At 40.2% G+C, this 22288-nt stretch overlaps 1 protein-coding gene and 1 non-coding gene across 2 annotated transcripts; both read right to left on the bottom strand.

Annotated features, from left to right (window-relative positions):
• Positions 1–1231: 1231 nt before the first annotated feature.
• TOMM20 (translocase of outer mitochondrial membrane 20) lies at positions 1232–18052 on the bottom strand. Its single transcript, XM_038533873.1, has 5 exons — positions 17655–18052; positions 11981–12027; positions 9438–9519; positions 5371–5513; positions 1232–2491 (listed from the first exon to the last, which is right to left on the bottom strand). Exons 1-5 carry the CDS (start codon positions 17773–17775, stop codon positions 2447–2449), a joined length of 438 nt encoding a protein of 145 aa, XP_038389801.1. The 5' UTR covers positions 17776–18052; the 3' UTR covers positions 1232–2446.
• On the bottom strand, positions 17220–17354 carry LOC119871701. Its single transcript, XR_005358771.1, has one exon. It is a non-coding gene; the product is annotated as a small nucleolar RNA SNORA14 (small nucleolar RNA).
• Positions 18053–22288: the final 4236 nt, after the last annotated feature.

Raw genomic sequence — 22288 nt, 5'->3', positions numbered from 1 at the left:
TGGTTCCGTCACCATGGAGAACTTTAGGCAAGAAACTGTATTCAGCAATTAAACGCCTGGGGAAAAACCATGGTTAGGCTTTTATTTTTATTTAAAGATTTTATTTATTCATGAGACACAGAGAGAGAGAGAGGCAGAGACATAGGCAGAGGGAGAAGCAGGCTCCATGCAGGGAGCCCAATATGGGACTTGATCCTGGGACCCCAGCATCACGCCCTGAGCTGAAGGCAGACACTCAACCACTGAGCCACCAGGCGTCCCTAGGCTTTTTTTTAAATTTCAAACCAGACCAAACCAAACCAAACCAAACACAACTAACTTTCAAAAGTGGCACCTAATTTTAAAGCTATCATTTAAATAAGAAAATGCATAACCAACTATACTGGAAAGATATCACAATCTTTTCAACAAGCATTAGATCAAAGTTATTATTCACAAAGCCAAGTGGTACCCAGCTAGCTCAGATCACACAATTCTCAAAGGGCATTTAGTCTTCATACCCTCCTCCGAGGCTAAGCTGACGGCTCACACCCTCCAGCCAGTCCTTTTCTGGGCCCATTCCTTCTTTCTGAGCTGTCTGTCCCTTACTCCCCCACCCCACCCCCTATAACTCTGACCTATATTCTGAATGCCTTTGGTCTGAATACTCCCTCTGGATAGGTGTGGTGGTGGTGGTGGTGGGTATAGGACAAAAGACTGTTTCTTAGCTCTGTGACCGACCAATCACCACTACACTGCTTTGGATTTGGGATCTATTAGTAAAACTGGCTAACCAGCATTTTTGCACTGGTTATCTCCCTATCCCCACCGAAGGACAGGACACAGACAGGGTGTCATTTAAAAAAAAAAAAAAAAAAAAAAAAAAAGCAGCATGCTGCTTAAGGATGAGGGATCATGAACCTGGAAGGTACACAAGGAAGTCTTAAGTGTCTGAGTTACGTAGTCTGATGTTCTAATTTGATAGATGAGAATACTAGGGGTAAGTTCAGAGATGTATGTGACTGCCAAAGGCTGTGGGGTTGTCCAGAAGCAAAAACTTAAAACCATGCTCCAAATTCTTTCCTCTATATCCCAACTACAACATAAACCCAAGGTTAAGGTTAAGGACAACTTGTAAGTAAATTAAGTAAAATATACAAGTACATAAGAAAAAGTCTTCGGGATCTCTCCAGATTTCTAGACAGAATAAAGGCAATGTGTACAGGGAGGAATTGTTACTCAGTTCAACAGATGACAGTAAGTACCAAGATCTTTATTCTCAGACCTGATGTGCAATCTGTGACTACAGATGACATGTCACTATTTTGAGAACATCTCCATTCTTTGCAAGTCTTCAGTCACAAGGTTACACCTTATTCTCATCATAACAAGATAAATGAATCAGATTGAAAGAGGATTAAGGAGATACACTGAAGATAAAAGCAAAGGAGAACATTTTACAAGCTTAGCATCCCAGTTACCCTACAGGTTAAGTTTCAGATTTACAAGAGTAGCGACAGAACCATATAATTTCAGTGAAAAGCAACATAAGTTAGATCTTTTTTAAAAAGGGGAAGTGGGTTTAGAAATACTAGGTCAGGCAAGCATGCAAACTTCAGAGTAAAAATAATGCAAGGCCTGGTTGTCCAAACAAATATATACCTCAGGAGAAGGTGGATTTGAAGATGCTGAATAAAACCAAATGAATTAAAAGCTAAAAGGGACACTTCTCTGAATTAGCAGACAAATTCCCTTACTGTTTGAGGAAAGAGGGCAGACAGTAACTGGTGAAGCTCACATGGCTAGATTAAGGATGTACATAGATCTAATTCCCGGTGCTAATTGCAACTACATACATCTAAATACAAAGAGATAAATATCCAGAACACATTAAGCCCACCAATTTAAACAAAACATTTCAAGACAAATACACAGGGAGGGAGGAATTAATACAGCACAGCAGCAAATCTCACATATTTAAGAGATTAAATGGAAAGAAATAATCTCTCAAGATTTTTAATGCTCAGTTTTGATAAACAAAAGAAGTTTCCATCCAATTGTTTTATTAGAGCAAAGTGTATTAGCTTAAAAAAACGTGCATTCTTCAGCTTTCTCTTATACTTTTTTGCCTATCTTTCAAAACTAAGCACTGAGTATTTTTAATATAAGTAGTGATGTTATATGTACACTTTTTAATTGCACGTTTTAAGAATAAAATAAATCCATGATATTTTGGTAACTCATAGTGTATTTATAAAATGAAAACGCTTTCTATCAAAATACACTTTTCACTGGGAAAAATAAATAAAACAGATGAATGGATCTACACAAAGTAAAAATTAACTTTGGTAGATTTCAGCATAGGACAGTCCATAACAAGCCTATTTGCCCTTACTCCCCCAGAGCTGCTCATCTTCTGACTTAAGATTTTAAAAATATTTTTAATTGAGATTATGTTGACATTTTCTCATTCCACATCATCTTCAGCCAAGCTCTGAGCACTTACAATTCTCTGAAAGAGAAAAGAAAAATTTTTTATTTTATTTAAAAAACATTTTTTTAAATTTATTCATTAGAAACACAGAGAAACAAGCCCCTCGCATGGAGCCCGATGTGGGACTCCAATACCGTACCACGGGATCATGCCCTCAGCTAAAGGCAGATTCTCAACTGCTGAACCATCCCAGGCATCCCCTCCAAAAATTAATTTTTAAAAGTCCTTTGTAAGAGACAAGAATATCCAATAGGAAAAGAGTGTCTTCAATAAATGGTGTTGAGAAAACCATACAGCTACATGCAAAAGAATGAAATGGGACCACTTCCTTACAGCATGCACAAAAATAAACTCAAAATGGATTAAAGATCTAAATGTGAGACCTGACACCATAAAACTTCTAAAAGAAAACACTGGCAATAATCTCTTGGACAAAGGCCTTAACAACCTTTTTCTATGTATGTCCCCTCAGGCAAAGAAAACAAAAGCAAAAATAAACCACTGGGACCACACAAAATAAAAAGCTTTTACATGGCAAAGTAAACCAACAAAATGAAAAGGCAACCTACTGAAGGGTATTTGTAAATTATGTATCTAATAAGGGGTTAATAGCCAAAATATATAAAGAACTACAACTAACATGGAGGAAAAAACATAATAATTCAATTTAAAACAGGCAGAAGACCTGAATACACATTTCCCCAACAGACATATGCAAAGATATTCAACACCATTAATCATCAGGGAAATGCAAATCAAAACCACAATGAGATATCACTTCACACCTCTCAGAATGCCCAGAACCAGAAAGATAACAAGTGTTGACAAGGACTGAAGAAAAAGGAACTCATGCATTGCCTGGACTGTAAACTGGTACAGCCACGGTGGAAAACAGTATAAAGGTTCCTCAAAAAATTAAAAATAGAAATACCATATGGTGCAGTAATTCCACAACTGGTTATTTACCTAAAGAAAATGAAAATACTAATTTGGAAAGATGTATGCACCTCTACATCATTGCAGCATTATTTACAATAGCCAAGATAGGGAAGCAACACTATGTGTCCATCAATGGATAAATGGATAAAGAAGTGGTATACATATACAACGAACTATTATGTAGCTGTAAAAAAGAATGAGATCTTGCTACCTGCAACATGGATGGACATAGAGGACATTGTGCTAAGTGTTATTTCCTTAAGATAAAGATAAGCACCATCTGATTTCACTTTTATGTGGCATCTAAAAACCATGAAGAAAAAAAGGAGAAAGAGATTCATAAATACAAATTGGTGGTTGCCACAAGGTAAGTGGGTTACGGGGATGGGCAAAACAAGTGAAGGGGAGTGAGAGGTCCAGGAATAACTTATTCCAGTTATGTAAGGAATAAATCACAGGGATAAAAAGTACAGCACAGGGAATATATACTCTATCATGTAATACCATTGTATGGTGAGGCAGATAATGTCTGTCTGTGCCACACCTAGTAAGACCATAATGTACAGACTTGTCAACACCTGAAACTAATGTAATATTATGTGTCAACAATACGTCAATTTCAAAAAAAAATTTTAAGGGAAAAAAATGTCCTTTGTATTCAAAGAATCAAACCTTGCTAAAGTTTACCCACTCTAAGATTTCATCATTTAACACTGTTAGACACTGTTATCAAAGAAAATAATGACCATACTACTGCCGGTCCCATTTCAAAATCCAAGGAGGGTTAACATTATACTCTTTTACATATTAATCAATTATGTAACTAAAACCAAAAAGAATTTAAGATCTCTTTTCACTCTCATATAAACTGAGAATACTGATTAGTGCTTAACTTGTCATTCTATGCTCCCAACATTTCCCTTTTTACCCTGAAAATACTCAGTCATCATATAAGAAGGAATACAGTAATTCCAAAATTAGCATTTGAAAATATTTCCAGATAACATGAGTTAATGGAGTAAAGGAGGCCATTTTTATAAAGAGGAGTTCAGGCTTCATCCTGAACTCATCCATATTTCAAAAGACCTCACTCTCAGATCCATCTTCCAAAAGCACTATGCTATGCTGCCTTTGCAAGAGCAGATAATATTAAACTGAGAAATCTGATTTAGATAGACTAGGAATCACATTAGTACAAATAAAAAGGATTAAGACCAAATCTTTGATTTCCCAACTCTTTCCTTTAAATCTTTGGGGCCTTTATTTTCAGAAGAAAATAGTCCCTTTCCAAAATAGCTGAGTATACATCAGTTTGAACAATCAACCAATTTTTAATCACACCAACTATGGAAATTAATACACGAATAAACTATTCCAAAAAATAGATTCATTTTGGTTCCCTGGAAAAGATTTAAAAAATGAACAGAATGCATTTTAATCAATTCTTAAGTTAGATATAGTCTTACGCAGATGTAATCAAATAGCTCCAAGCTCAAAGTCCACCTTGGCAGAAGCAGAGGCACTGGGGCCTTTAGACAAGTGAGGTCAGAGGATATCCACAATCCTTTAGGATATAATCTCAGGGTAGGCCATCTTGGCTCCTCTGCCCTCTGCGCCTGGCCACTTAACTGAACGCATGGGCTCCCAAAAGTTGATAGAAACCTAGGTTCAGTAGCTGACAGTGGACTAATTTGAAATACGAAGGCCTGAGATTTAGTACTATGAGACTTATTTCCTGACCCATACGTAGGGGCACAACAACTAGATCTTATGCCCAATCACGTCAATATTATTAGGGGAAGAAAAGTTTCAAGCACTGCTATCTCTAATTCTACTTTGATTCCAAGATAAGTTTCATAATTTCATAATGTACACTAGACTAATTTTTCAATATAAATGTCCCTAAAATATTTAATTCTCAGATTCTACCCACTTTTATTAACATTTCAAATCCTTACCTGACTAATTGTTGGAAGCTTGGTCAGAAGCATCTGGAACACTGGTGGTGGAAGAGTTTGCTGTAACACTTGCAGCAACTGCTGTGGCTGTCCACACACAGCAATTGCATTTGTTAGATGGTCTACACCCTTCTCATATTCGCCTGAAAGATTTATGTAAAAATAACATGTGACCTGGAAAGCCTTTGCCTTTGTCAAAAATTCAACTCTAAAGCCTTCATTATATCTCTAAGTGATACTGACCAAAAATATCACACAAGTAAAACCTTGGAAGTAATCTATAATACGTATATATAACTGGATATTATTAAACCATTACTAAGAATAAATCAGATCACAAGTATTGAAAGTATCTTCAAAACACATTTAAAAAGGGGAGAAATTAAAGTGTAAAAATGTCCAATTATATTCCTACTTACAGACTTACAATATTTCTGAAACAGTGTATTAGACAGAAATTGCTAACTACAGAACCCTTCTTCTTCTTTTTTTTTTTTTTTAAAGATTTTATTTATTTATTCATGAGAGACAGAGAGAGAGGCAGAGACACAGGCAGAGGGAGAAGCAGGCTCCATGCAGGGAGCCTGATATGGGACCAGATCCCGGGTCTCCAGGATCACACCCTGGGCTGAAGGCAGCACTAAACTGCTGAGCCACCTGGGCTGCCCCAGAACCCAACTTTTCTGAGAAGAACCCAAAGATTGGGAACTGAGGAGAAAAGGGGGCCCAAATTCACTTTAGACTAATCCTTATACTATTTTAAATGTTACTACATGCAAATACAAGAAAGAAAAAAACTTTTAAGTAACGCTAGTAGGAAAAACAGTCACACTAATGGAAGTGGCAAGAAGCTGGTGGCAAAAAGAGGTTAACTCTGAGTGATAGGACTTTTAAAACTTATCCTACAATGGACATATTACTTTTTTTTTTTTTTTTTTTTTTTTAAATATTTTATTTATTTATTTAGGATAGTCACAGAGAGAGAGAGAGAGAGAGGCAGAGACACAGGCAGAGGGAGAAGCAGGCTCCATGCACCGGGAGCCCGACGTGGGATTCGATCCGGGGTCTCCAGGATCGCGCCCTGGGCCAAAGGCAGGCGCCAAACCGCTGCGCCACCCAGGGATCCCGACATATTACTTTTTTAAAAAAGATTATTTTCTGGATTGGTGAGCACATCAAGGTATTAAGAGGGTGGTGCATCCAGAGACAGTAGAAGATTCTCATGTCCTGCCCACCCATCCTCGCACACCTCATCGTATGCATCTCTTCTACCTGGCTGCTCCTGAGTCATATCCTTTATAATAAACCAGTAAACACAGTTTTCCAACCCTGAATAAGAATGTGACCTAATAAAGGAACTGAGGATGGCATGTGAAGAAGAAGAATTGCCTTGCTATAACATTTCACTTGTTGGGACGCCTGGGTAGCTCAGTGGTTGAGTGTCTGTCTTTGCCTAGGGCATGATCCCAGAGTCCCGGGATCAAGTCCCACCATCAGACTCCCTGCATGGAGCCTGCTTCTCTCTCTGACTGTGTCTCTGCCTCTCTCTCTCCTCTGTGTCTTTCATAAATAAATAAAAAATCTTAAAAAAAAATTCACTTGGGAAAATCTAAAGACTGAGATATTCAAACTGAATAAAGCAAAACTCTACAAAGCATTAAAAGATTTTATTAAAATTGGAAAATACAAAAGAATTAGGTCTTTTGCATGGGCTTGGACTTCCATGAGAGGACACAATGGCTCCACTGACTTAGAAATTAAGATGCCACTGAATTCTCAAGCCAATGAATTTATAGGCAATATATGGGACTGCAACACTGTTGTCTGGGGATATTAATTCTGATTATTAAATGAAATCAGAGCAGCTACTGGATTGTTATATGTAAAACACAGAATCCCAAGACACCTCCTATTATTTCTAAATATACTGGAAATAGTCAATGAACCACCATAGCAACTCAATACAATTTCTTCTCTACATTGTAGACTTGAGTCCATTCACATCAATCCTGAGATGAGATCTGGTTCAGTTAACAGAATATGCTTATGGAAGACCCTAGATGGTGGAGGCCATGCCAAGCAATGAAGTTCACTGCCTAAATAACTTACACCTTTACATGGTTTATGGTTTACTTAGATGTTGACTTTCTCCCCTAATACTAACCAACCTGATTCTTCAACCTTAGGTTTGGTTGGTAGTTTCCACCAGAAGAAAGGCAACTTGGTAGAGTTAAGTAACCCTCTGGATGGTGTGGAGTTAAAGTGTAGAATATGAGCTTAGGAAAAAGAGTTAACTCTTCCCTGTCCTTCCTCCCAGCCACCATGAGTTACTGTGCATTGCGGCCATCTGTTGACTTAAGCTGTTAGCTTCAGTTTGAGAAGGACAGTAATACAGTCTATAAAATGAGCTCTATGAGGATTTAAGTGCTTTACTATTACCCTATGATTAAATCTCAGGTTTTTCTTATTGTAATGAGGTAAAAAAGCCAAAATTACTTTCTAGTAAGACATTTCCATTTTTATTTGTAAATATTATCAGCCTACTATGCCATCCAAATGAAGATAATTATTTCTTAAAGAAAAAAACAAAAAACGCATAGAAATTACTAGGAAGGAGGAGACAAAACAAAAAATAACATGTCACCACCACTTCAAACCTTTAATTCTTTCCATAAAAACAAAACAAAAAAATCACAAATGACATTCATGATACTAAGTCTATGATACAGCAATGAGCATAAGAAAAACCATTTTTATCAACGATAGCAAATACTTCGAAGCTATTTTTCTAATAAAAGCTAATTTGAGGGCACCTGGGTAGCACAGTTGGTTAAGCATCAGATTTGATTTCAGCTGAGGTGATGATCTTAAAGAATCCTTAAAGAATGGAGCTAAACAGCTCTGCACTGGGGCATGGAGCCTGCTTAAGATTCTATCTCTGCCCCTCCTCCCTATCCCCAGGCAGAAAGTCTATCTCAATAAATAAATCTTTTAAAAATAAATAAATAAAAGCTAATTTGACACTAAAAATTTACAAATACATTTAAGACTCTACCGATTCTAGTTCTCCAATTGGCCTGTTTGATCATTTTAACTTCGTAATAGTAATGTTTTAAAGAAATAATCCTTAGTCCTTAATTGAATACATAAAGCACAAAAGCTTAAACTCTAGATCAGATTCGTATCACTGACTGAAATCAAGCACCATAAACTCACTGTATGGCTCTGACAGGTAAATTAACCTTCTCTGGGATTTACATTAGCCACTCTTTCCAATAAATAAATATTGGAAAAGACCTGAAGATTACATGAAGAAGTTGAGGAAGCATATTCAGTTACTATTTACATATTACGACTATATTCTCTGAACTGCTTAAAAAAAAAAAAAAAAACACAACCCTCATTTGTAAAGATTACTCATAGTATCTGTATCATATAGCAAATAAACTTCAAACTCACTCAAAACATTATGGACAATGATGATCCATGAGAAGTATTTTTCTAGAGCCAGTCTTTTTAGTTTTAGAGAGTGAGAGAATGAGAGAGAGACAGCACGCAAGCGTGGGAGACCGCATGAGCCAGGGCAGGGGACAGGGAGAATCCCAAGCAGAGACCACATGGGGCTCAATCTCAGAATCCCAAGATCACGACCTGAGCTGAAATCAAGAGTGAGGCACTTAACTCGTAGAGCCACCCAGGAACCCCTAGAACCAGCCTTAAATAAAATAATCCTCCCATTACTAAATGACTTGTCTTGAAATACTTAGAAAACCTTTTTTAAAAGCTGCTACATGGGACACTTGGGTGGCTCAGCAGTTGAGCGTCTGCCTTTGGCTCAGGGCATGACCCCGGGTCCAGGGATCGAGTCCCATAGCGGGCTCCCTACAGGGAGCCTGCTTCTCCCTCTGCCTTTCTCTCTCTCTCTCATGAATAAATAAATAAAATATTTAAGAAATAAAAATAAAAGCTCCACTACACGCACACACACACAAAAAAAATCCCATTATCACTATAAATTTATATTAGTGTGAAAAATTCTAATTTCTTAGTCTTTTAATGAATATTACCTTGGGCTAACAACTCTTCACCAAGCTGTATTTCTTCAAGGAAGAATTTCTGAACCGCTTCAGCATCTTTAAGGTCAGGTAACTGTTTGGAAATAGAATAATAAATAATATCAAAATCATGCTGGGGATATAATCAATACACAGAAAATCATGACACTAAAAACAAAACAACAAAAACTGAGTAACTCATAAAAAACGATAAAAAGAAATTTACTCTTTAATACTTACAAGCATTAATTTATAATCTACATTTAAATGAATACAAGAAAAAAATACTTAATGATCAAACTGATACTAGAACAGTTCTCAGAAAGCTGTGCATCAAACCTAAAGTAAAAAATGGAGTACAACGATCTCTATCGTAAAATATGCATACTTACATTAATGTGATCGTTGTTATTACAGATTTTTATATAACTAGAGTCAACTGTTTTTCTGATCCAACATTATTTTTATTTATTTATTTTTTAAAGATTTTATTTATTCATTCATGAGACAGAGAGAGAGAGAGAGAGAGAGAGAGAGAGAGAGGCAGAGACACACAGGCAAAGGGAGAAGCAGGCTCCATGCAGGGAGCCTGACATGGGACTCCATCCTGGGTCTCCAGTATCATGCCCTGGGCTGAAGGCAGCGCTAAACCGCTGAGCCACTGGGGCTGCCCTCCAGCATTATTCTGAATAGATTTTACATGTATCTACAGGATTATTTTAAATGGTAATAGAATATTCCATTGAAGGAATATAGGATTGCTTAATCATGATGTAGTTGTTGCACATTTGAGCTAATTCTCATTTCTTTGCTATTACAAACTGCTACAAAAAGCAGCTACTACAAAGCAGCTTTATGTAAATAAGTTCCCATTCCTGTGTCCCTGTTTTGTAGTTTGTTACATATTACCAGCTATGGTAATCAGCTTTATGACTTATCATTAAAAAAACATAAACCTACTTATTAAAAAGTCCTATTTTATTTAAAAAACCTAGACTTCTATTAGTGGAAGTTTTTGGTTTCTGACTAATATTATACCAATACAGATGAAAAACTTAAATTTCTCAAAGTAGAGGCATCTTTCATCAACTATCTCAGCCTAGGTTTTGATTATGCCTGTATCTAAAAATACATACTGATGTATATGTCTTTATCTACCTTAGGTTGTCCTTAGAAAGAAAAGGCTAATGAAACATTAAGAACATACTACATAGTTCAGAAAGGTAGTTGGACATAATGGGACAAAGTGGTTGCTTCTCAGTTTCACTTCACTATTATCGTGTCCAGTTACTTAGCTGTGTTGATTTCTTATTTCAAAATAATAAAATATAACATTTTCTGATTTAATTTTTCTTAGCCTCAACTTTCTTTAAAAAGAATCATCACTGATCCTGTAGTCCAAGTCCTGGGAATCCAACAATGGAACGGATTTCAATGAAAAAGAAAAACATTTTTTTAATCAAGCAGAGAAACCTATGTAGTCATTAAAAATAATTATGGGGCAGCCCGGGTGGCGCAGCGGTTTAGCGCCGCCTGCAGCCCAGGGTGTGATCCTGGAGACCTGGGATCGAGTCCCACGTCAGGCTCCCTGCATGGAGCCTGCTTCTCCTTCTGCCTGTGTCTCTGCCTCTCTCTCTCCGTATCTCATGAATAAATAAATAAATAAATAAAATCTTTAAAAAAAATAATTATGAACACAGGATCTATGAAAAGAAAAAAAAAGATTTTTAAAAGATTTTTATTTATTCATGAGACACAAGCAGAGGGAGAAGTGGGCTCCATGCAGGGAGCCCAATATGGGGCTCGATCTCGGGACCGTGGGATCACACCCTGAGCCAAAGGCAGACACCCAACTGCTGAGCCACCCAGGCATCCCCCCAAAAGGATTTTTATCTGCATGTACATATTACATCAAGGTTAAATTTGCCATGTGTTAGGATTCTGGATCAGTAGTATGAATAATCTGGTGTAACTTTTGAAGCAAATAGTATGTGGTTCTTTTAAAGGAAGCTGAAGGGAGGAAAATTAAATCATTATTATTATTTTTTTAAAGATTTTATTTATTCATGAGAGAGAGAGAGACATAGAGGCAGAGACACAGGCAGAGGGAAAAGCAGGCTCCATGCTCTCTGCCCAACGTGGGACTCGATCCCAGGCCTCCAGGATCACACCCTGGGCTGAAGGCGGCACTAAACCGCTGAGCCACCAGGGCTGCCAGGAAAATTAAATTAATAAATGTTTACTGTATTACTTTGAAGCAGCTGAGTGAGAAAGTTTGAACTGTCTTCTAGAGACTATCATCTTATTTCCCCTAAAGTAACACTCATGTAGTAAGTAAGTTGTCTTGCTGTTTGGGCCAACAAGGGGGAAATAATGATAGACCAAACAATCTGCAGTTGAACTGAGTTAACTATTCCGAAAAACAACAAATTATACCTTAAAATAGAAAAATCAGTGTCTGGTATCAATTAGCTTTGTCGAAATACCTTTGATGTAATTTGTAAAATTATTCTTTCTATAAAATATATAATATAAAAAAAAAAAAAACAGATTACCTTGCAAAGTCCAGCTCTCTCCTTAGCAAGCTTCTGCTTCTTTCTTCCTGCAAGAAATGGAGTATTTTCATTTTACCATTATTAAAATGGGAATTAAAAGAAATCAAACGGTGGCAGTTATTCATTCTATTTGCAAAACAATGCTGAGTAGGGCTCTCTTACTTCCTTAGTCTCCTGAATTCTCAGGGTCAGGGTTCTGATCAATGAGCTGTGCATGGACAATATGACATTTCTGGGCAAGAGCTTTTACCTTCCCTTTGGGGCACCAAGATCAGCAATTTTCAAGATGGAGACGATTCCAACAGCTGATTAACTGCCACAAGCAGAGCAAGCCCCGCTCCACAGGGAAACGTAAAACACAAGCAAAGAAGCCATTGCCGTGAGAAACTTTTATTACTGAAATATAACAGATTCAATCTTTCCTGAATGTTGAAAGCTATCTGACATTCCTAAACCAGGTAATGAGAAGGTAGGAGGACAGTGTTCAGAAATGCACTGCAAGATTCTTGACTCCTGCTGGCTGACGAAAAGAAAAAACTTCTGCCTACACTCTTGCTCAATTTTTGGTCTTTTGATTTGGAAAAAAACTACGTATCTCCAAAGTGAGTGACATTAAAAAATTTTAAAACCCTTAAGCCAAATCAGTAAAAGACCCTAACAGTATCTTAAGTTGCTATTTAATGGGACCCCCGGTTGGCCTCAGTTAAGCATCTGACTCTGGGTTTCTGGCTCAGGTCATGATCTCAGGATTGTGGGATGGCCCAAGTCAGGCTATGCACTCAGGACAATACAACTGTCCCTCTTAGTTCACCTCTGCTCCAAACCCCCACTTGCATTCACGCGTGCTCTCAAAATCTTTTAAAAATGTTTTCAAAGGGGGCAGCCCGGGTGGCTCAGCAGTTTAGTGCCACCTTCAGCCAGGGTGTGATCCTGGAGACCTGGGATCAAGTCCCAAGTCGGGCTCCCTGCATGGAGCCTGCTTCTCCCTCTGCCTGTGCCTCTGCCTTCCCCCCTCTCTCTCAATAAATAAATCTTAAAAAAATAAAATCTTAAAAATTTTTTTTCAAAGAAAAAAAAATTGCTATCTAATGATATGCTCCATGTGAAAGGGTGTTAGCACAGGGGAAGCAGGAACATCGTTTATATCCCAGCTCTTAGTGTCAGTGAGACCCTGGGCAAGTTACGGTAACTTGTCCCTCACTTTCCTCATATGTAAAACTGGCCCGAGAATGGTACATGCTTCAGAGTTGTTGTGAAAATGAAATTAGTTCAACCATGTATTTTTTAATATGGTCTAGTTTACAATGTGCCATATGAGGAGTCGATAATGGTCTCAAGTAAGCATCTGGTATTGAGATAGTTCACTACCAGCAACTCAGCTGAAGTTGTGCTATGCTAAATACCTACAGTAAGTTTCCCTAGTCACAGTGATGTGGAGATTGTGGCATAGCTAAGAAAGGTTAAGGCTCTAATACTTATTACCTCAGCGACTTTAGCAAATCTCTTAAACTCTCTAAAGATAAGGCATGTTTAACTTTACTGTGAGGAACAAAAGCTTCAGAAAACAAGGGCAGCCCTGGTAGCTCAGTGGTTTAGTGCCACCTTCGGCCCGGGGCATGATCCTGGAGACCCAGGATCGAGTCCCACGTCGGGCTCCCTGCACGGAGCCTGCTTCTCTGCCTCTTTCTCTGTGTCTCTCATGAGTAAATAAAAAAATCTTAAAAAAAAAAAAAAAAGAAAACAAGCAAATGTCCACTGAAAACCTTAATGTATTCTACAAATCCAAGTCTCAATATATGACTAAAGAGACAGTGACCTGTCCACCTAACTGCAGGGAGAGGAGTTAATTTATTGTGGTCCAGGAAACTTTTCTCTTCTACCCTTACAAACTGGGTTTAACCACACCAGTACCTCTTGCCAACTCGAACCCCGAAAACTTCTAAAGTGCTACCACTCTAAGGATTAAATTCTAGCTGCTTCAACAAAGAAATATACATTAAATAGGCTGATCTTATATGTAATTTTGAAGACTGCCTATTTTTCTAACAAACTACCTTTCATGGGTGTTCATCTTCAGGCAACTAACTGTGGGGACACAGAACACATAATATTCTATCTTCAATTTGCTTAAGGGTATCCTTAGGCACAGAATAATGCTACTATACTATATTAATTACTAAATATCACTACTGCTACACAGAAGCAGCAGACCTGAAGGCAAAGGAACAATGAGAAGTTGAGGGTAAGTACTCAGCAAGTTTTAGATGCCACGTGCCAGACACTATTATAAAGGCTATTAATTTGCTTGCTTGATCCTCACAGTAACACTCAAACAAGTACTACTATGAGCTCCATTTTACAGATGAGAACGTTTACCAAGGTCGTAACTATTAAGCAGGGAGAGGGACAATTCAAAGCCAAGCAGATGAACTTCAGAACACGTGTCCTCAAACATTATTCTGTATCGCCTCCATATGCTAGAGGGAAGCTGTAACAATGCTGACCGACAATACGACTCCATCTTTGGCCTTCCATCTTGTTCACATGTGCACTGGCTGACCTCTCTGGAGACTTTGTGTTCCTGGTCCCTTGGAGTTTCATGTACATACCCTAGAAAGGCCCAAGGCCACAATGGGGCAGTCTTTCTTTGGCCTTCCATGAATCTGTGAGAGAGAACACAGCATTTCTTCTTCCTGACACAGGCAGTGCCACAATATCTAATGAAAGGTTAGCTGTCATTTGGGTGCATGCAAATCCTCTGAGGTGTGGGCGAACCTTTTAATCTTGCAACAATGCCATTTCTGTTAATGCCCTCACTCTATAAAATCTGTGGACTTAGGTCTGGACTTTGTGGAGAGCAACTGTGCAGCCGGATTGTCATCTGCCCACCCCTCCCCTTGCAAAATAAGCTGCAAAAACCTGTAAAGTGTATGGAGTCATCAGCTTCATTTTTCGGCCACAAAGTATCTTCTCAGTTTGGGAGATACTTTATTATCCTTCCACTACCTTCTATCCCTTCTTCTTCTTCTTCTTTTTTTTTTTTTTTTTTTTTTTTAAGATTTTACTTATTTACTCATGAGAGAGACAGAGAGAAGGGGAGGGGGCAGAGACACAGGCAGAGGGAGAAGCAGGCTCCATGCAGAGAGCCCAATGCAGGACACGAACCCAGGACTCCAGGATCACACCCTGGGCTGAAGGCAGATGCTAAACCACTGAGCCACCCAGGGGTCCCTCCTTCTATCCCTTCTAACAGAAGTGAACACATTCCCATAAAAAGAAAAGGAAATGAACATGGCAAGTTAGTGGAATAAACAGAATTTGCTAAGCCAGATTTCTGGAAAATGACAAAAATAATAATGAAACCCACTAGAGAGAAACTTAGTTTCCATTACTATCAATCTTATAAATTTTTTTTTAATTCAGTGGAGAGTGATTGTGTTTGAATGTCTGACTGATACCAATACCAAATTTAAGACTGATTAGTTGCTTTAATTTCTAGCATAAGATTAAATTTCTAGCTTTAGTTTCATAAAACAATTTACTTGTTATTTTATCAGTATATTATACTATCCCTGTAATAAGGGAAGAATACTAATAGACTGAAAAACCATGGAATTACACATTCAATGAGTAAAATCAAGCCTTGACTCAGTTATTACCTAGAAATTAATCCCAAGTGCTACTATATAAACCTAACAAGTTAAAACAGATCTTGTCTACTTTCAAACATACACATAAAACATGAACTTACAGATTGCAGAATCACTCTGAATAAAAATTTTACTTCCTAAAGAAAGTATCAACAAATAATTATATTTATAAACATTCTTTCACATCCATTTATTACCACATGCCAGGGACCGTACTAAAGTCCCTACATACTAGAACATTTCACAAAAGAGGGAAATGAAAGTTTTAGTCGCTTGCCCAAGGTTACTCATCATTCAAGGCTGACCACTGAAATCATTAGGCCACTAACTCCAGGAAAAAAAAAAAAAAATTATGGACTGAAGATGATGGAAAAGGGACTTTGAAAATAATCTCCCAATTTGTCTAAAATGACAGCTCTTACGGTTTCCTCAACCAAAAATTAGTTTTCTCAAGGTTTCTAATGACCAGATTACAGTGTTTCCAGAGGAAGAAAAGCTTAATCCATTCTTTACTAAGCTCTGTAGCCAAACCACCACCACCATCCCTCCAACTAATATTGAAACTACCCGAAAATGATCTAAATTTCTAGCTATGCTTAGAGCCAGCATTTCTGGAAGGGCTTTCTCTTGTCGGCAATGATGGTGAGTGCTTCACACAGCGTCTTCACAAAAACAACCAGAGGCAGGGGACATTACCTGATTTTACCAGCTATGAAAATCAAGATTGGGATCCCTGGGTGGCGCAGCGGTTTGGCGCCTGCCTTTGGCCCAGGGCGCGAGCCTGGAGACCCGGGATCGAGTCCCACATCGGGCTCCCGGTGCATGGAGCCTGCTTTTCCCTCTGCCTATGTCTCTGCCTCTCTCTCTCTGTCTGTGACTATCATAAAAAAAAAAAGAAAGAAAAAAAAAGAAAATCAAGATTAAGCAAGTTTAAAATTACACAGCTGATCTATGACTAACCCAAGCCTGGAAAAATGAGTGTCTGAATCCAAAATGGCTTTCCTTCCATTAATCTATCTAACTGTAAATAAGATAAATTCTCTGTATCCCTTCCCTCCCAAAACATATGACAGCTAGAATTAGATGTCATGTTCTAGATGATTTAAGATCATCTTATGCCCCCAAGAGGGTAGGTCACTAGCCACGTGGGGCTTCTGAACACTTGAAATATCTTACTAGAGCTTAATTAAATGAGGATAATCACACCTTCATACCTTCTGGGCTTTAATACCTTACGTATCAATCTTATTTTTAAGATTCATTTATTTTAGAGAAAGTACACAAGTGTGGGGAGGGGCAGGGGGCAAAGGAGGGCAGGGAGGTAGACTCCGCGCTCGAGAGGGAACTCACGACCCTGAGACCATGACCTGAGCTGGAACCAACAGCTGGATGCTAAACCCGCTGACCCACCCCGGTGCCCCTCAATTTTAATTTTAGAGATTATTTTGACTGAGCAACCTAGATAAGTCATAAAAATATTTCTTATCCAACAAATTTACTCTTCCACTGTTGCTAATACGGAGGCCTTCGAAATGTAAAGACCACGAAGGTCTTGGTGACACGATTTCCCTCATGAAAACTCGCTTAAAAGATGTCGCAGGTATGAAATAAGACTGAACCACATGGGAAGCGCAGCCCTTTGGACTCCCCTGCAATTTCTATAGCATTCACTCATATCTTGGAAGCCTTTTTAGGGAAGCTACCAAGAGGGTTTAAGAATGCGGCAACGATACCGTTGATGTACGGATCCGGTGTCGGGCACCGATTCGCAAAATACAAAACACACGACTCTCGAGTTACATAGAGCGGTTCAAAGGAGAGAGTCCCCCCATCCCCTCCCCCCCCCCCCCCCGCCCCGGAATGACACAATCGACCGTGCATTCCGACGGCAAGCGGTCGGGGAACACAAAATGGGAAAAAGCGTCGGTCCAAAATGGAGGGACCCGTGCAGGTCGCCGGGGGCGGGCCAGGGGCCAGGGGCGGCGGCGGCGGCGGCGGCGGCCCGGGGCAGAGGACCCACTCACGTTCTCGAAGCCTGTTCTTGAAGTTGGGGTCACTCCGCCTCTTACGGTCGAAGTAGATGCAGTACCCGATGAAAAGAGCCCCGCAGACACCGGCGGCGATGGCGCTGTTCCGGCCCACCATCTTCCCTCCACCGAGGAGCAGGGCGAGCGCGGCGGCGGCGGGGCCCGCGGAGCAGCAGTTGGCGCGACCCCTCGGCGCGGACCACGCCGCTACGACCTGACGCTCGCCGCGAAGGGCGCGGAAAGGCCGAGCGCACGCACTTCCGGGCCCAGCAGCGCGAGGCCCTGCGCGAGGCCGCGGCGGTGCCTGAGCCGCGGTGGTGCCTGAGCCGCGGCGGTGCCTGAGCCGCGGCGCCCGCGCCGTCTCTGCGCCTGCGCGGGGGCCTACGCGCGGTCGCCCAGCGCCTCCGGGCCGGGCGTGCGTCGCTGTCGGGGTTTGCTGGTGGCCTCGCGCTGCTGTTAGAGCCGCTGAGAGTGACGTAGCAAGGTGGCGCGTGGCTGCGCGGCACGCACTCAGGACTCTGCAGCTGACACGCGTGCTTGTTCAGACAAAGGTGGAAGGGGCTGACGACAGATGCTTCGTCTTACTCTTCTATAAACGAGGCAACCTGTGGCTCTTTTGATTAGGACAGAATTTGCTTTTCAAGTTCACTCACATCCGCTGTGCAGCAAGCAACATAATCTAGTGATTCGGTGTCAAAAGAACATTGCAGTATACTCTCAGGAAGGGAGGAAGAAAATGAAGCTGGACACTTCCTGGAAAAATAACGGAGAAAGGAGATTGAAAAAAATTGAAAACATGAGTCGTCTTACAGTCACTGGCAACATGGTTGTTTAAGACAAAACCTTGACCAGAAAGCATAGAAAACCGGTAAATTGAGAGGGGTGGGCACCTGGGTGGCTAAGGGGCTAAGCATCCGCCTGTGGCTCAGATCGTGATCCCATGGTTGTGGGATCGAGTCCCACACGGGGTTCCCTGCCCAGTGGGGAGCCTGCTTCTTTCCCTCTGCACCCCCACCCCGTCTCTCATAAACTAATAAAATCCTTACAAAAATAGAGAGGGGTAAGAGAAGGCATATACAGGGTTGTGTAATAAACGTGAGGGATCCTTTTGAACCCTTGAAGTGACAGCAATGCTCTTACCTTGAGCCCTTGACAAGACTATGCTGAGAAGCCTCCTGATGGGGCTGGCCAGGCCAGAGGGATCAACCATGTGGTTAGAGGGTTGGGGCTTTGATCCAGGTGACATCCCTGGGGAGGGCAAGGGATTGATTACAGGGGAGGAAGCTGGAGATTGAGTTGAACTTCATGGCCCATGGCTGACATAATGAGACCAAATAAAAACTCAAGACCCAGAAGCAGCTGAGCCTCCTAGGTTGGCAATACTCTATGTGATAATACACCAGTGTGCCCTGTGCTAGGTAGGAGGGTGAAGTTTTTTGGACTCCATTGGGAGGGGACGACAAAACCTTCCCAGACTTCTCCATGTCTTTCCCTGTGACTGGTTTGTACTTCTTTTGCTATAATAAAATTGTAATTTTAAAGTATAACATGTTCCTGGGGCACCTGACTGGCTCAGCCAGAGGAACATGAGACTCTTGATCTCCTAATTGTGAGGTCCAGCCCCATGTTGGGTGAAGAGCTTACTTAAATAAAACTTAAAAAAAAAAAAAAAAAAAGTGTAACATGTTCCTGAATGAAGTCCTTATAGCTAAATTGAACCTGAAGGGGTAGTGGAAACTCCCAAACTAGTAGCCAGCTGGTCATAAAGTGACCTGGAGGACCCCCCCGCCCCCCAGCCAAATTTTTGTCTGGTGTCTGAAGGCAATCTTGTAGAAAACTGTGCTCTTAACCTATGAAGCAGACTTCATAACTCTGGATAGTTGGTATCAGAAGTTATTGCAAGGGTACTTATAGGAACATTTAGCTGGAGGCCCTAACCTAGGCCAGGAAAGCCCTCATGCTTAAGTGACGATGAACTTGAGACCCTATGGAAGACTGGAAATTGGACCAAAGGTATGCATTGCCTGGACTGGGGTGGAGGATGGGGAATGGTGTGCATTATGTACCAAAGCAAAGCAAACAATTGAGATTTACACAGAAGAGAGTAACACAAAAAGCTTTCCCTTATGCACTGCACGCATACATTCTGATTTTTCTGTTCCAAAACGCTGTCAGTCTCAGCTGTTAGAGGTATACCCTGAGCCTCAGGTATGTTGAAACAGAAGACTTATCCAAGGCCACACAGATGACATGAGGACTAGCACTCCAGCCTCTTGAAAACAGACTATATGGCCATTAGATTATGACTCCTGAATGAATGAAGAACTATCCCTGTATTGTGCATAGTAAGTAAACCTGAGGTAAATGTTCAGGTCAGACCTATGACATAAAGTAGACCAGGTAGTATGTTTATAGAAAGCATAGTTTGAGCAACATCACCCTTTTGTCCCTTAAGCACTCTACATTTTAAAACACCTGTTGTAAAACACGAGCACAGAAGAATCCTGAAACAGAAACAGCCTGGAATCCCCTATGCACTTGTTTGTGAGTCAAATCCTTACTGGGTTGTAGAATACCCTCAGTGGATCATAACTAGTGTTTGTTATTAATAAAATAGGATTTAAAATATCAGGAAGTGGGGCATCTGGCTTTTGGTTTTGGCTGAGGTCCTGGATCAGGCTCCCCGGTCAGTGCAGAGTCTTCTTGAGATTGCTCTTCCTTTCCTTCTGCCACTCCCTCTGCTCACACTGTCTCTCTCTCTCTCTCAAATAAATAAATCTTTAAAAACATACACAGATCAGAAAACAACATGTGTAGTAAGGACAAGTACTGTCATGTGCAACTTTCATGTCAGTTAAATATATCCATGTTTGTACTGGTTGCAAAGTAAAGTTAAAGCTACTACAACAGATCATAATCAAAAACAATGATAATGCTGCTCTAGTCCATGCCCCTTACTTCACCAATCAAGATATTTAGATGAAGAGGTTGAGAGGAAGGGTCCCACGTTATGCATACACAGCCCCAGAGCTTGATCAAGAACCAGATGCCCAGGCAGCCCTGGTGGCGCAGCAGTTTAGTGCCGCCTGCAGCCCAGGGTGTGATCCTGGAGACCTGGGATCGAGTCCCACGTTGGGCTCCCTGCATGGAGCCTGCTTCTCCCTCTGCCTGTGTCTCTGCCTCTTTCTCTCTCTCTCTCTGCGTCTCTCATGAATAAATAAGATCTTTAAAAAAATAAAAATAAATAAATAAAGCCCTTACATGAACCATTAAAAAAAAAAAAAAAGAACCAGATGCCCCTATGCTCCTGTCCAGGGCTCTTTACATAAAAACCTAGAGACCAAAAGGAGCACTCTACGTTAAAGACTAAAATTATACAAACTTATATGTACACTGTAAATTATACATAATATAATGTATACCAATATATACACTATAAGATACAAGAAGATTATACACCATATAGTCTTTACCTACAGTGATAGTCTATAAAGTCTATAGGCAATGTATCTTTATGTAAGTTTAACTGAAACATATGGAAAAATGCTTAAGATTATCAAGTAGTATTTACTGAACCATACTTATGAAAAACTAGATGCTAAGATGATGCTAAACATGAAATATCTACTCTCTGGATACAGGAAAATAAGAGCTCTAATTTCTACAAATTATATTTTAACCTAGTAGGTTTTCCTGGTGCTATGCCCAAAAGGCAGGATTTTAAAAATAATCCATAATGGGGCACCTGGGTGGCTCAGTTAAGCATCTACCTTCAGCTCAGGTCATGATCACAGGGTCCTGGGATTGAGCTCCACATCAGGCTCTCTGCTCAGTGGGAAGCCTGCTTCTCCCTCACCCTCTCCCTGCTCCTCCCGCAGCTTGTACTCTGTCAAATAAATAAAAAATCTTACGGATGCCTGGGTGGCTCAGTGGTTAAGTACCTGCCTTTGGCCCAGAGTGTGATCCCGGAGTCCCAAGATTGAGTCCCACATCCGGCTCCCTGCATGGAGCCTGCTTCTCTCTGCCTATGTCTCTGTCCCTCTCTCTCTCTCTGTGTCTCTCGTGAATAAATAAAAATCTTAAAAAAAAAATCTTAAAGTAAAATAATCAGTAATAACTCACTGTTTCTCAATCCCCTCACCTACCTAAGTGATACACATAAGACTCAGCACTCCTGGATTTCTCCCACCCCTCCCTCCTGGGCACAGAGGCCGCTTGGTAAGTTCTGTGAGTGGGCCAACATCTACAGCATAGGCTTGAGTCCAAGGAAAATGAAATGGTATTCTCTCCCTTGTTGAATTTTATGACTTATTTACCATATTTCATTAGAAAATATCCTTTAAATGGGGTTTTTTGAATGACTGTTTCATTCTATTGCATGACACTAATTTAAGAATACCAAGTTTTCCTGGAAGAATATTTGTTCAAATTAAAAAACAGAAATAAAAGTTGAAATCTGCTTGACAAGACAGTTTCCCAAGGACTTCAATAACAAGTTTAATTACTGGTTAAGAAATCAAAGCAACAAGTCATATAAAATCCTTGGGTTTATTACTACTAGGTTGATGAAATAAAATAGAAACCCAGAACTCCCCTTTTCACAAGTTCAAGAGAAAGGATGAAGAACGAGT

This window comes from Canis lupus, chromosome 4 (assembly GCF_011100685.1).
Source record: "Canis lupus familiaris isolate Mischka breed German Shepherd chromosome 4, alternate assembly UU_Cfam_GSD_1.0, whole genome shotgun sequence".
Classification (NCBI taxonomy): Eukaryota; Metazoa; Chordata; class Mammalia; order Carnivora; family Canidae; genus Canis; species Canis lupus.
Note: the sequence above shows the minus strand (reverse complement) of the source record. Positions and strands in the feature narration are given on the sequence as shown.

What these genes read in the sequence shown, in the direction of transcription:
- TOMM20 (XM_038533873.1), bottom strand. Translation starts at nt 17,775, where the DNA reads ATGGTGGGCCGGAACAGCGCCATCGCCGCCGGTGTCTGCGGGGCTCTT. An exon ending in AGAGAGCTGGACTTTGCAAG is followed by an intron (nt 9,520 to 11,980) that starts GTAATCTGTTTT and finishes ATTTCCAAACAG; the next exon opens with TTACCTGACCTTAAAGATGC. An exon ending in AGCTTCCAACAATTAGTCAG is followed by an intron (nt 2,492 to 5,370) that starts GTAAGGATTTGA and finishes TTTCTCTTTCAG; the next exon opens with AGAATTGTAAGTGCTCAGAG.